We start from the raw sequence: 14,028 nt of genomic DNA, 5'->3' as shown, positions 1-14,028 counted from the left end.
GGAGGAGATGGACTAACTAGAGTTCAGGCAGCCTATATGATTGGTTAGAAGAGCATACCTGTTTTTTTCTGGTTGGTGCCAAGTTGGGCCAGTAGCTACAGAGGTTGTGATTTGGCTTCCTGGATTGGTTGCTACAAAGATGGGGGTCAGCAGGATATTCTTATATATTGCCTGGCCATGGCTCATTTGCTTATTCAGTTCCTTAGGGCAAATGAGGTATGAGAGAAATGAGCAGAGGAAGGTTCCCCTCTGAACCTTCCCCATCGACGTCATCACCATTCTCTTCTCCTACTCAGCTCCTTTTCTTCTTTGAGCCCTGGTCAATTTTCTAATCCCTAAAACAGATCTAAACATCTGTCTACACAGATCTAGGAAGTATTGAGAATGGCTAAGCAAGACTTGGTGTTGATTTGATGTGAGTCGGCTGAAGAGTCAAAGACAGCTTTGAGGTCATAACCAGAGCCCCCAGGAGGATCTTGTTGCCAGCAACAGGCAAAAGAGGGATCTGGCAACAAATAACAAATGTTGGAGAGGTTGTGGAGAAAAGGGGACCCTAGTGCACTGTTGGTGGGATTGCAGACTGGTACAACCACTATGGAAAACAGTATGGAATTTTCTCAGAAAACTAAAAATAGATCTGCCTTTTGACCCAGCAATTCCACTGGTAGGATTATGCCCCAAGAATCCTGAAACACCAATCCAAAAGAACCTATGCACCCCAATGTTCATAGCAGCACAATTTACAATAGCCAAGTGCTGGAAGCAACCTAGGTGCCCATCAGTAAATGAATGGATCAGAAAACTATGGTACATTTACACAATGAAATACTATGCAACAGAAAGAAAGAAGGAGCTCCTACCCTTTGCTACAGCATGGATGGAACTGGAAAGCATTATGCTAAGCAAAATAAGCCAAGCGGTGAAAGACAAATACCATATGACCTCACCTTTAACAGGAACCTAAACAACAAAACAAAGAAACAAGCAAAATATAACCAAAGACACTGAAATAGAGAACAGGTTAACAGTGTTCAGAGGGGAGAGGGGAGGGAATTTCAGGGGAAAAGGGGAAGGGTTTACAGGAACAAGTATAAAGGACACATGGACAAAAACTAGGGGTGGGTGGAAATGGGAGGGAGGTGGGGAGGGCTGGGTGGGTGGTCCGGGATGAGAGTAAGAGATAGAAAATTGTACTTGAACAATCATTAAAATAATTTTTTAAAAAGAGGGATCTGGAAGAAATAGCCATTACGTGAGAGAATAACAAGCTCCATTTTTTAGACATATTAGGTATAGAGGCCTCTGTCATGTTCTTAAGAATCATACATGTAGAAACTGGAATATCATGTTAGAGGAGTGAAGACTGGAGCCCCGAAAGAAAGAGAGAATCCTAAGTTTATATGCCAAGGCTGGGGGTGAAGCAGTCACTTCGGTCTTCGGGTGATCCATCCACGATGAGCAGAAAACAAAGGCTGGGAAACTAGAGGTCTGGGCCGAAGACCCAGCAACCTGGGAATCGCCAGGGATCTATTAGTGGCAATAATGCACTGTTTTGTGCCTTTAACAAAATCGTTGTAAAGACAAAAACCATCAACCGATGATTTCACAACAGATCCGCAGAAGTGGAAAGAAAGTAAATGATTAAAGAATGTAGGCCTCAGAGTTCCTTTCAAATCATGATATGTTATCTTCTATTTACAGACAAAAAGGTACACAAAAATGGTTAATAGTTAAGCACTTTCCTAGGTGCATCCATCTTTTTGGTAGAGGAAAGCCACTTGGGCAGTGTCTGTGTGAACCATCCACAATGATTTCTCCAGTGCTCCTCTTGTTCTCGAGTCTTCTCTGCCATGTGGCGACTGCAGGACGGAGTAAGTACCCTTCACTTTTGCAAAAATAATAGATCTATCCGACCCCCTGATATATTCCAGGGATCACTAGTAACTTAAATTCTCTTTAGGATGCTGGAGAGACTGGATTGATACTTATTTTTGAATTTTGCCACATTTAAAGGTTCTCCAGAAAATGCTTAGACAATTTAAGCCTCAGAGTACTGACCTGTACAATGGGGATAACAATAGTACCCTTCAAAGTGTTGTTGAAGAGATTAGATGAGATACGGTGCAGAACTTTGTAGATTTGTTGTGAGCGGCAATTATGAGTTTTAATTTCTATGCCAGCTGAACTGAAAAATACACATCTAGATTTCTTAACCAACTGCTTTGTGCTCTATTTTAGCCTGCCCCAAGCCAGAACAGCTACCGTTTGCCACAGTTACTCCCTTAAAATTGGCCTATGATCCAGGGGAGCAGATAGTGTACTCCTGCCAGCCAGGCTATGTGTCCCGGGGAGGGATGAGGCGTTTCACCTGCCCTCTCTCCGGAATATGGCCCATCAACACGCTGAAATGTACACGTAAGTCAGTGCCTTCTTGCACATTCTCTCACCTCACTTGGATTCTGGACGTTTTGGGGTGGGGAGTACCCTACCTTATCATGCTGCTCAGGGTGCAGAAGGCCAGCAGAGCTGTGTGTGTGTGTTTGGGGGGCTGTAAAGAAACAAGAGGGTCTGGGGACATCTCCATAAGAAATGAGGCCAAGGGCAGTAGGTACTATTTAGAGAAGGGGAGGCAAGCTGAGCCCAGAATTGGGGGAGTTGTGAAAAAGAGACCTGGTGTGATAAAAGGAGAGGGAAACACTGCAGAAGTGAAAAAAGAAGTGCAGATATTTTGAACTTTAAAGAGATGCCAAAGAGACACTTCGAAAAAAAAAACAAATGAAGAATCATTATGTCTCTGGACTTTGCCTCAAAATGAAAGCAGATTTAGTAGTTACTGAAATCTGATAATAAATTTCATCTGAATTATGTATATATTACATGTTATATTCATAGTAAAGAATAAATATCTTTACTGTCAGATACTTGCTGACAGTATCGTATTATACTAAGTTAGTCATATAACATAAATTATATGCACTTATATCTCATTATTCCTTTATGCTAGATGGTTACTTTTATTCACCCTCAGAATGTGGTTCTGTGATACCAAGTTGGTATTATTTTTACAGTCAAATATTGAGCAATCAACAAGATAGGATTTCTGGCAATTATATACAAAAGTTAAGCACTAAAAAACTGTATGGACCTATCTAGGCTTTGGTTATTTCGGTCATATGGACATCACATTTGTGAAAAGTATATATGTTCATACAAGTGATTTTAACATACTCTTTGATTAAAAAGACCAAACATAACTTTTAATGAAAAAACACTATAATATCTTTAGAAATTTTTTTAAGTCAGTTATAACTCTAGAACACTAACAATTTCATTTTTCTCTCCCATGCGTATTTTTTTTGCATATTGCAGAGAGTAGAGACCATTTTGTATTCTTCTATTTTCATCAGTATAGCAGAAACATTGACTATGTCTCTATGGTTTTCATAATCAATATTTTATTGCCTATATTATAGTTCAACTGTTGATTTACCATCATTAAGTAAAACAGTACCTTGAGAGTGAACGTTTAGACTGTTCAGTTTTTGTTATTAGAGATAACCATGTAATGAACACATTAATGCATATATCATCTGACTTATTTTAGTTATTTTTCTTAGAATGTTACCAGTAGAGTTATTGAATCAAAGGATAGACATGAGTTTATATATTTTTATTTTAATAGGAAACTCTATAAATAGGTATTTACCTTTTTAATCTTTAAATCACAGCCAGAGTGTGTCCTTTTGCTGGAATCTTACCAAATGGAGCTGTACGCTATTCAACCTTTGAATATCCCAACACGATCAGTTTTGCTTGTAACACTGGGTAAGGACTTCTAGGTGACTTCTGAGTAGCTAATCGATGAAGCTCATTTCTATGCCCTTAAGCTAAACCTCAGGACTAGTCCAGACTTTATTTTTGGCCTTAGACTTGCTGAGTACAAATCCCTGAATACAAATACACAACCGGTGCTGAGGGTGGATAAGGGGTGGAGAATATGATAATTAGCAAAACATGTCTAATTTATCTGCATCTGATTAGTTACTTATCTGATGAGGTACATTAAAATTATTGACAGCTGTCTGGGGGGTAGGGGTTAGGGGATAAAGAAATTGAGCAAAAAAGAAAAAAGAAAAACTCATGGACACAGACAACAGTGTGGTGATTGCTGGGAAGGGGGGAGAGGGGAGGTGGAAGAGGGTATGGGGGTATAAGTGGTGACGGACAGAGGCTAGACTTGGGGTGGTGAACACACCGTGCAGTTACAGATCATGTGTTGTGGAATTGTGCACCTTAAACCTGTATAATTTTGTTAACTGATATCACCCCAACAAATTCAATAAAAAGGAAAAAAATTAGAAAAAAGATTATTGAAACTGGACTCTAATTCCTTATAATTTCTAGGCCAAATCTTGATATGAGGATTAAAATAGTATAGGCATTGGATTTGGGCTTTAGCCATGAGGCTAACTTGATTGACTAAGCTGGCAGTCTCTAGAAGGGAATTCTGTGGAAAAGGTTGGGAGTATGATGATGGAGGACACAGTGCTCTTAATTCTCAATGCAGTGCAACAGCCCCAGGAGGAAAGCCTGTGGTTGGTAATATGGCTCATCTGCCTTATAAGCAAAGACACCACTGGTGTCCCTGGCAATATAGCATGTTGATTGTACATACAGTTGGGCAAAACTTTACTGAGGATCCTTGTTTGGGATTGGAGATTAAGAAATACTATGTGGGAAAGAGAAATGCGGTCCTCTCATCTGAAACCCAAATTACTACTGGTGGGTCTAATGATAAAGCATACTGAAAAAATTGGCTCCAAGGACAAAATGTTACATTTTTAATGAAAATAAACTACATTGGGTTTTTGTTTTTAAATTTTTTAACTTTTTAAATTACAGTTGGCATACAATATTATATTACTTTTGGGCTTACAACATAGGGATTAGACATTTATGTAACATACAAAGCAATCACCTTGATAATAGACTGCATTGTTTTTATACATTTGTGTCACTGGGCTCTCAGAAAATGAATAGTAGTGATTACTCAATTTGATTCACTTTCATTTTTTTTTTTGCTTCACATAGCAATCAACCAGTTGGTCCAGCTGGTTGGAGATGAGGGTTTGGAGGTTGGGCCGCTGTACCCACCAGCTGTGGAACCCTCCCCTTCTTCAGTGATTCACCTGCAGCTTTAGGCTGGGAGACCTGAGCCTTGTATGTGTGTTAAGCTCCACAGGAAAACAACGTTATAAAATGTGAACAAAGTCAATAGTATTAATCTGAAGCAATGCACAAGGGCAAAGACATTTGAGATGCTCTCAATGGATTCTTTTCCCGCTTGATGGATTAAATTTTCCTTTTGCAGTTTTTATCTGAATGGAACCAAATCTGCTCAATGCACTGAGGAAGGAAAATGGAGCCCAGATCTTCCTGTCTGTGCCCGTGAGTCTGTAGGTCCCAGATATGAGGGAGGTGACCAGGTGGTTTACCTGGGACTTTTCTGGTTTCAGGACTCTAAGTCTCATGCCTGGAGACCCTTCAGTCTCAGCTCTATGAGATGGTTGGTCACCCTTGTAGGGAATATTCATCCTGATGACATCGTCCTCTGGAGAAGTAAAGAAACACTTTGGAATGACAGAAGGGAAGCCTTCTACCCATGAACACATTTTGTATCCTCTACGTGATGGTGCCAGGGATCTCTGGGTTTATGAATTCCAGCTCTCCCACAGTGTTTGGGCAGGGGCTTGGGTGTGTGTGGCATTGGTCTGTCAGGGACTGCCACCATTTGACTGGAGGAACTTCTGCATCGAACACCTTCTTCCCGCTCTGGAACCCCATTCACTCATTCATCCATTCATTCACTCACTTATTTATGTATTCAATAGACATATACTGAGGACATAATATGCACTACATCCTGTTTTCAGCACCGAGGCCACTGAGCTAAGGGAGACTTAGCACTGCCCTCAGCAAGTAAGTCAGTCTAGTGATGAGGGAGATGAGGAAGTCACCTTCACGGTAAGTTTAGAGACTATCAAAGGGCCCTGCACCCAAAAAGCTGATTGAGTTTCCTACAAAAGGCACTGGTGATAAGATTAGTTCAGGGGACACTCAGTCGAGCAGTCAGGGTCAGCTCCGGGCTTTGCTTTTATGGGGAGGGACATTCTTACATGCCCTTACTTGTGATTTTTGCAAGTCCAATCTTTGACCAAAAGGCCCAGGCATTACAATGATACTTATGAATTTTTGACATTTCAGTGAGGTGTGTCCCAGCAAAAGAAGTAGAAAAGTAAAACAATTTCAAATAAACACTAGTTTAAGAAACAATGAATTACCAAAAAAATTATTTTAAGGTAAATTAAGTAGAGTTTTTTACTCAGTCATAGGAATCACCATGGTTCTTATAAATAGTGTCCCTATTTATTTATGTATTTTAAATCCTCCCCTGAGGTTATGTAAAGTCCCTTTTTTCCTTTTAGTTACAAGTAGATTGACTACTTTAGCTTCAATCTAATCTAAACAAGTGCTTCTCATACTCTAGTGTACATACGAATCATCTGGGCATCTTTACAAAATGCAGTTTCCGATTCATGGGTCCTGGGTAGGGCCTGAGCTTCTGCATTTCTAACAGGCTACCAGGCAGTGCTCATGTTGCTGGTCCATGGATCACATGTTGAGACTCTAGATCAGGGGTCCCGAACACCCCGGGCCATGCACTGGTACCGGTCTGTGGCCTATTAGGAAAGAGACTGCGTAGCAGTGGGCTTGAATGTAATGTGTTTGAATCATCCTGAGACCATCCTCCCTTCTCCGGTCCATGGAAGAACAGTCTTCCGTGAAACCAGTCCCTAGTGCCAAAAAGGTTGGGGACCGTTGCTCTAGATGATTCAAGCGAAATCACATTTTGGTCGGCACTAACTTCCGTTATGTTACCATAACTTTCCCTGGATTCGCTCAGACTTCACATGAGTCGGGTCAGGATGACAGCCTATACCATTTCTCTGTGGAAAGCCCTTTATATAAGCTCCAGAGTGCACAAAAAGCAGAAGGTATTCCAACAGGAACAGACGAACCTGAACCAGCAGTGGAACTCAGATGTGGAACACACCAGCTTTGTACGAAGTTGCTGTCAATAGCGATGATTACAGGAGGGTCCGTCAGCAATGTTGTCCACTTGCTCTGACTTCCAGAAACATCTTCCGAGGTTGCATTGAGATCAAAGACTCATGGAAACCTAAGCATTATGTTATTATAGCAGGCATCTGCTTTCCAGATCAAATGTTCTCATTTGGCTTTTACAATTGACCATTTTTACCATGGCATTTGATCAAATCTTGCATTTTCTCAAATTAATCTTCAGATTTTTTTTTCTTTTCTGGAAAGAGTATACTTAAAAGTCTCAATGATTTTCATAAAAATAACAGTTCTTTCTTTTTCCAGCTGTAAACTGCCCTCCACCACCCACACCTAAATTTGCAGTACTTAGTATTTCTAAGTCATTGGCCACAAACAGCTCCTTCTCTAGAGACAGCGCCCTCTATGGGTACAAGGCAGTCTTTAAGTGCTTGCCACACTACGCCATGTTTGGAAATGAAAGCATTACCTGCACAGAACATGGCAACTGGACTGAGTTACCAGAATGCAGGGGTAAGTGCAAAGATAAAACTATTATGATAGTGTAATCCCCACTTTTGAAGACTAGTGACTGTTCTGCTATCATTGAATGTTTCAAATGACCTTGCTTGGCAGTGGTGGTGAGTGGTGAGTAGAACTGCCTTCCACAGGGACTTGTTTGACAAGAGTCCACTAGCCTCTACTATGCACCAGGCAGTGTGCTAGGTGTTTGGGATACCAGATGAATGAGACCTGGCTTCTCACCTCAGGGGAATTATATATAATGCAATGAACTGTCTGCAGCAGCCAGAACAGGGGCTTGGAGAATGAGTGGTGATGGGGGAAGGCAAGCCATGCAGGGTATAGGACGTGGGAAGTCTGGAAGGCAGGAAGAACAGGGCGTGTGCGCAGACAGCTGACTTGATGTGGGCTGGTGAGGAGAAGCCTGGATCATACTGAGGTGTCCTGGGAGATGAAGGTAAAGACTGGGTTGCAGTCAGATTGTTATAAGCTTTCACTTAAATTTAAGAATCACAAAAATATCTGGTTTCAAAAAAATTATGCACATTCTTCCTCTTTGAAACTGACCTCTCATCACCATCTTTAAATTTGTCAATTGCATACCAAGTAGACACGTTACAGAATTTATCATGCACACGACGAGTTTGATACTAAGGACTGTTAACTTCTCCTGAAGTAGGTATTTTAGATATCAATTGAATGATTCAAAACATTAGTGCTTTTTTTGCATAGGGAAACTACCAGTAATAATACCTAGACCCTTTTGGGGGGACTCAACTCTGTCTCTTACTTTGTCTGTGTCATCTCACTTAATTCTCTCAAGTCCTAAGCAGTAGATATTTGAAACTTTTTTCCAGCCTGTCACCTAGATGTATCAACTGTCAACATGTTGTGATATTTTCAGTCACCCATCCACCAGCCCAGGTACTTTTTATCACTGAACCATCAAGCTGCGCACATCATGACCCTTTCCCATGATGCTTCAGTATGAATACTCTAAGCACAAGGACAGTCTCCTATTGTCACAGTTCCCAAGATATGTAACATGTTTTAAATTATTCAGAATAATTTAAACAGTTATAATATTATAAATAATTAGGAACATTTCATCTGTAAACTTTTCTAATTGAGCCAGAAATATCCTTTATGTGTGTGTTTTATTTTATGTGAGCTCTAATTTGGAATCACACATTCTGTTTTGTTGTCATGTCCCTTTAGCCTCTTTAATTGAGAACAATCCCCTGCCTTTTGAGTTGTCTGTCATTGACATTTTTTAAAGGGTATAGGCTAATTGTCTTGTAGAATGATTCATAACCGAATTTGGCTGATTTTTTCACTTGTGATTGAAGTTATATAATTTGTTAAGAATTCATTTTATCACATGCCGGCCCACTGTTGGTCATATTTAGTTTAATCCTTTAATCAGGTGGGGTGTGGCAGATCTTTTCTTCTTAAAGGATCTCTTTCTCTTTGGAATTAGTAAATTACCTGTGGATGCCACTTGGTGATTGTGTGGATATGCTTTCTCTAGATGTACTTGCTGCATCCACTGATGGTCCAGTTTTGACACTGGTGGTTGCAAAATAGTGGCTTTCTAATTCTATTTTCCCTTCTATATTGATCAGCTGGCATTCATCTGCAGAGATGAGATTTTCTTCCATGGACTTTTTCTTTCAGTATTATTATAGACTCATAGATTCTTTTTCTCATTTAATGTGTGGAAGAGCCAACATTAAACCAAGCAGTCCAGCTCTGAAGTTTGTCCTCTTAAACCGCCTCATTATTCTATCTCCCAAGAGTTCTGAACTCCTGACTTCACCCTTGTCTTACTGTATTGGGGTAAACAGGGATGTGGATTTGGGAAGCCTTAAGAAAGCTTGGAAGTGGCACCATTTTTCTCCCTTGTATTTTGTTCTGGCTTCCTGTACCATCTGAAGAATTAGTTGTAACATTTAAAATCCAAATAATGGTGTGCTAATGTGCATGGAGAGAGTCTTTGTGTTCCAATTTTATGGCTAGTTGATTAAAAGAGACAGACTTATATTTTTTCCTTCTTTCAAACTCACCATCTTAGGCTGCATGGAGATGAAATTCACAATAAATAATACCTTATGATTATGTGAAAACCCTAAGAACTTGGTGACTCATTCATATACTTTCTTTTTCAGTTTTTAAAAGATTTTATTTATTGAGTTTTAGAGAGGGAGGAAGAGAGGGAGAAAGAGACAGAGAGAAACATCAATGTGTAGTTGCCTCTCGTGCACTCCCTGCTGAGGATTTGGCCTGCATCCCAGGCATGTGCCCTGACTGGGAATCAAACCGGCAACCTTTTGGTTCACAGGCCAACACTCAATCCACTGAGCCACACCAGCCAGGGCTCATTCATATACTTTCAAAGTGGTGTTTTCTCTCTCTCTCTTTTTTTTACAATCCAAGGTCCCATGAATATGAGATCATAGGACAAAACTAGGCACCAATGTACTTAGACATTGCATTCTAGTCGCTGGAACCCCCAGTGATCGATGGTATAAAGGGGCTAGAATGTAACTGTGTATTCCATGACTACTGGACAACGTCACTATTTTATACTAATATGTTTTATTGAATAAACTTTTTAGAAGTAAAATGTCCATTCCCATCAAGACCAAACAATGGATTTGTGAACTATCCTGCAAAAGAAGCACTTTATTACCAGGATAAAGCCACATATGGTTGCCATGAGAAATATGTCTTGGATGGCCCACAAGAAGTAGAATGTACCAAATTTGGGAACTGGTCTGCACAGCCAAGTTGTAAAGGTATGAAATATGGGTGAGGTCTTAAAATGTCTCTGAACATACCAGTGGGTCACCTGTACTTGCCTTTTTCTTGTTCTATTCCTTTGTGACTTATTGCTCAGACAGCTACTGGCTTCACAGCTCCTGGCACATGGAAGACTTTAGGACTCATTGGGCAGCTTCGTGTTTAGCAAGCTTGTTTGACATTAAAATGTGTGGTACAAACTGATCCCTTGTAAGCATTGATAATATGGTGGAAGATTGTGTGGGCTTCCTATAACACATTTAAGTCTTTGCCTATAAGCATCCATTTCTGCTCAGTTTTGGTTAAGACTCTTCTCATTGTTGTAAAAAAACAACCACATATTCAAGCTATTTCAGGGAAATGGGGGCTTATACTTGGGTAATAGGCAATCTGATGGACATTGAAGAACAGGAAATGAAGCACAACACTTCTTCCTAAGAACTGGAGCTGAACATTAGGAGCAGTTGTTACTTTTTTCATATCTCAGTGGCCTCATGGTCTCTCCCATCTCCATGTTTCTCTGCTTACTCATATTGAACCTGGCTGGACTCTACCTCTGTACCTCTCAACTAAAGGATTCATCACTAACACATCTTTTTCCCAAGATACTTGCCTATTTTCCTTTAGGGGTCTATCCTTGATATGGTCAGTGTCATGCTTATGCAAAAAACCACAACCTAGCACTAGGTGTCTGCTCAGGTGGGCTGGACAGTGTAAGTAGAAAGGGAATTAGGAATAGCAGGCAAAATGACATATGGATAGTGTCTTAGCTGGGGGTTCCCTAAAAGTAGAGTTTGCAACAGGGATTCAAGTGCCATTGATTTGTTGGGTGTCTCGGGAGAGAGTGAGGCAGGTGGCATGGAGTGGGAGACTGGACCTCCCACTGTGCATCAGAGACTGGTTCTTCATCGTGCACCAGAATCCCACGAAGTTTCTGATTCAGTAGATCTGGGCCAGGATATGAGAATTTGCATTTGTACCAAGTTTCCGGGTGATGCTGATACTGCTGATCCAACTAAGTTTCAAGCAAGTATGTGGTCTCAACTAGAGTTTACATTTCCTTGTTACATCCCCTTGGGGGCTCTGGACTATGAATTCTGCCCCAGAGTTGATTCCACCAAGAAGCGAGGGAACCTGCCGTTTGTATCAATCTCCTAATCATTGGCTGCGGGCTATTCTCTTCTCTGACCCTGGGGTTGGGGGCAGATTTGCATTACCTCCTGGGAGAGGGGCCTTCCTTATGGCTGAAGACAATTTTTCAGAGAAAGGAGCAGCTGTGAGCTGTTATCAGCCAACCCTCACAGTGGCTGGTGTGGCATGTGCACTACGTCAATAAATGGGTTATGAGTGGGCCAGTGTAGGCTTACATGACATGACGGCGTCTGGTAGAAGTTCTTCACTGAAGCCCGGAGTCTGATGCTTCTGCTCTTGTTATGTGGCTACTGTAGGGGGAGAAAAGTCCATCTCAGAATCCATGACTAATATTTCTGTTGCTAAAGAACTGTTATTAGCAATGATATTGATGTTATTCCCTAGGTACAGTCTTGGAATCTTCTTCTCTTGAGTAATTTCTTTCAGGGCTCCTCATCTACAGGCTCAAATGCTACATTCCCTTTAAGAAAGACTAAGAACTCCTAAGTCTTGACTACAGATATTGTCTCTTTCAGCATCTTGTAGTGTATCTGTTAAAAAAGCAACTGTGATATTTGAAGGGGAGAGAGTAAAGATCCAAGAAAAATTTAAGAATGGAATGCTGCATGGTCAAAAAGTTTCTTTCTTCTGCAAAGACAAGGAAAAGAAGTGCAGCTATACAGAGGATGCTGAGTGCATAGACGGCACCTTAGAAATCCCCAAATGCTTCAAGGGTAAGTCTAACACTGGAACTTGGAGCCAGGACTTCCATTTGCCCTTCCCCACAATCACTACTTTATTACATAATGACCATAAGGAGCCATGTCAATATGGTCATTGGACTTTTAAAAAGAGATGGGGACAGGAGCAACAGTGAGATGAAACAGTTGTTGCCCTCGGTTTCCTTACCTGCATAACCATTTTGTTTTTCTTCCCAATTCTTTTCCTTAATACTTGTGATTCTGATTTTATTTGATGAATATTGAGGTGAATTATCCTATCTTGTATAATTCCAAATTAAGTTTGAATAGTAATAATAGTAATAATAATAATAAATGGAATATTTGCCACTTGTTCATCCCAAATTATAAAGAACCATCCTAAATTGCAAAGTAACTCATGGCAATGGTAACTGGTTTCCAGACCTAACATTTTTTCCCTTCCTTCAGCATTTGCTAGAGTTTGAAAAGTACCCACTAGAACATAGTGTTCATCAGAGCAAAATATTATAAGGAAGATAATTATGTCTGTGTGAGGTTTTTAAAAAAGTTTATAATGGCCAGCACTTAGAGCTGCCAACCGTTTAAGGTTTCGGGTTTCGGGTTTAAATATCTTTGTCATCTGGAGGAAGAATCGGCAGAGGCTGAAGCTGTTGTTGGCTGTAGGTTTAGAAATGGTCCAAGAATGCGGACAGCCCTGTACCAGTGGGAAAGAACAGAGTCGGGAGCAGGGAGGGGAGAGGGGTCTGAGAAGTGGCCAGCTGGAGAGACAGAGGGAGTGATAACTAGTAGATAATACCCATCTCACAGGTTTGTCAGAAACATTAGGCCTGACATTGAACCAGTGCTCAACCAAAGACAGTTATTATAATTACAAAGGGTTAGAAATGCACTGAATAAACTGTTATTATTCAAAATAGAGCTGAGCCCTGGTGAGACGTTAAATATCAAAATTAACAATGCACCGTAAGCTCAATACAAATCAGTAAAAAAAAAAGTAGAAGAGGATAATAAAAAAAAAAGCAAACAGAGCTTTGTTGATGTATCTATTCAAGCCATTCTCCCTCCTAGTCTTCAAACAAAGCCCTACTGATAGTGCATTGGAGAAGAAATAAAGGGCTGATATTCAGTTCTGTTTCTTTAAATCTTGACTCTCAGGGTTATACAGAAGCTTTTACTTTCTCTCTTGGAAACGAGGGCCTTATCGTTTCCCTAATGTGTTGTCCTATCACCTAAACCTCACGCTCCATGATTTCATTCATATAATTCATTTTATTCTGCACATTTGTAAAATGTATTTGATTTGTCTTAGCCATTTAACAAATTTGAGAAATGGTTGTTTCTCATAGCATGTTTGTCTTTTTCTCCCCAAACAGAGCACAGTTCTCTGGCTTTCTGGAAGACTGATGCATCAGATGTGAAGCCGTGCTGAACTGGTTTTCAGATTCAAAATTGCATGTCATATCTGTGTTTGTCCAAGAAACCTAATGGAAGTAGAAGCAAATAAATGACTGGATTTATGGCCTGAGCCGTTGTATCATTACTCCACATGAGCTTAGTTTTAGTTATGTTATCTGGTTAACAACTCACCTATTTGGAACATCATCATTTAATTGCTGTGAAATGAAAAGTGTAAACAGTGATCTGAGTGACCCAGTTCCCCTCTCCCTACTCTGTCCTCAGGTACTTTCCCCTGAAACAACTACAGTTTAGTAGTTCTTGTTGAATGGTCCAT

The 14,028-nt window shown here is 40.4% G+C and overlaps 1 protein-coding gene across 1 annotated transcript; it reads left to right on the top strand.

Moving 5' to 3' along the window:
• Nucleotides 1-1,710: 1,710 nt before the first annotated feature.
• On the top strand, nucleotides 1,711-13,821 carry APOH (apolipoprotein H). Its single transcript, XM_045837347.1, has 8 exons — nucleotides 1,711-1,871; nucleotides 2,239-2,415; nucleotides 3,729-3,825; nucleotides 5,372-5,448; nucleotides 7,447-7,653; nucleotides 10,260-10,439; nucleotides 12,111-12,308; nucleotides 13,670-13,821. The coding sequence occupies exons 1-8, from the start codon at nucleotides 1,808-1,810 to the stop codon at nucleotides 13,723-13,725; spliced, it is 1,056 nt and encodes a 351-aa protein (XP_045693303.1). The 5' UTR covers nucleotides 1,711-1,807; the 3' UTR covers nucleotides 13,726-13,821.
• Nucleotides 13,822-14,028: the final 207 nt, after the last annotated feature.

Source organism: Phyllostomus hastatus, unplaced genomic scaffold, assembly GCF_019186645.2.
Source record: "Phyllostomus hastatus isolate PE091 unplaced genomic scaffold, TTU_PhHast_1.1 phas_contig_210, whole genome shotgun sequence".
In the NCBI taxonomy this organism is placed as follows: Eukaryota; Metazoa; Chordata; class Mammalia; order Chiroptera; family Phyllostomidae; genus Phyllostomus; species Phyllostomus hastatus.
The sequence above is the reverse complement of the archived record's forward strand: the minus strand, read 5'-3'. Positions and strand labels throughout refer to the sequence as shown.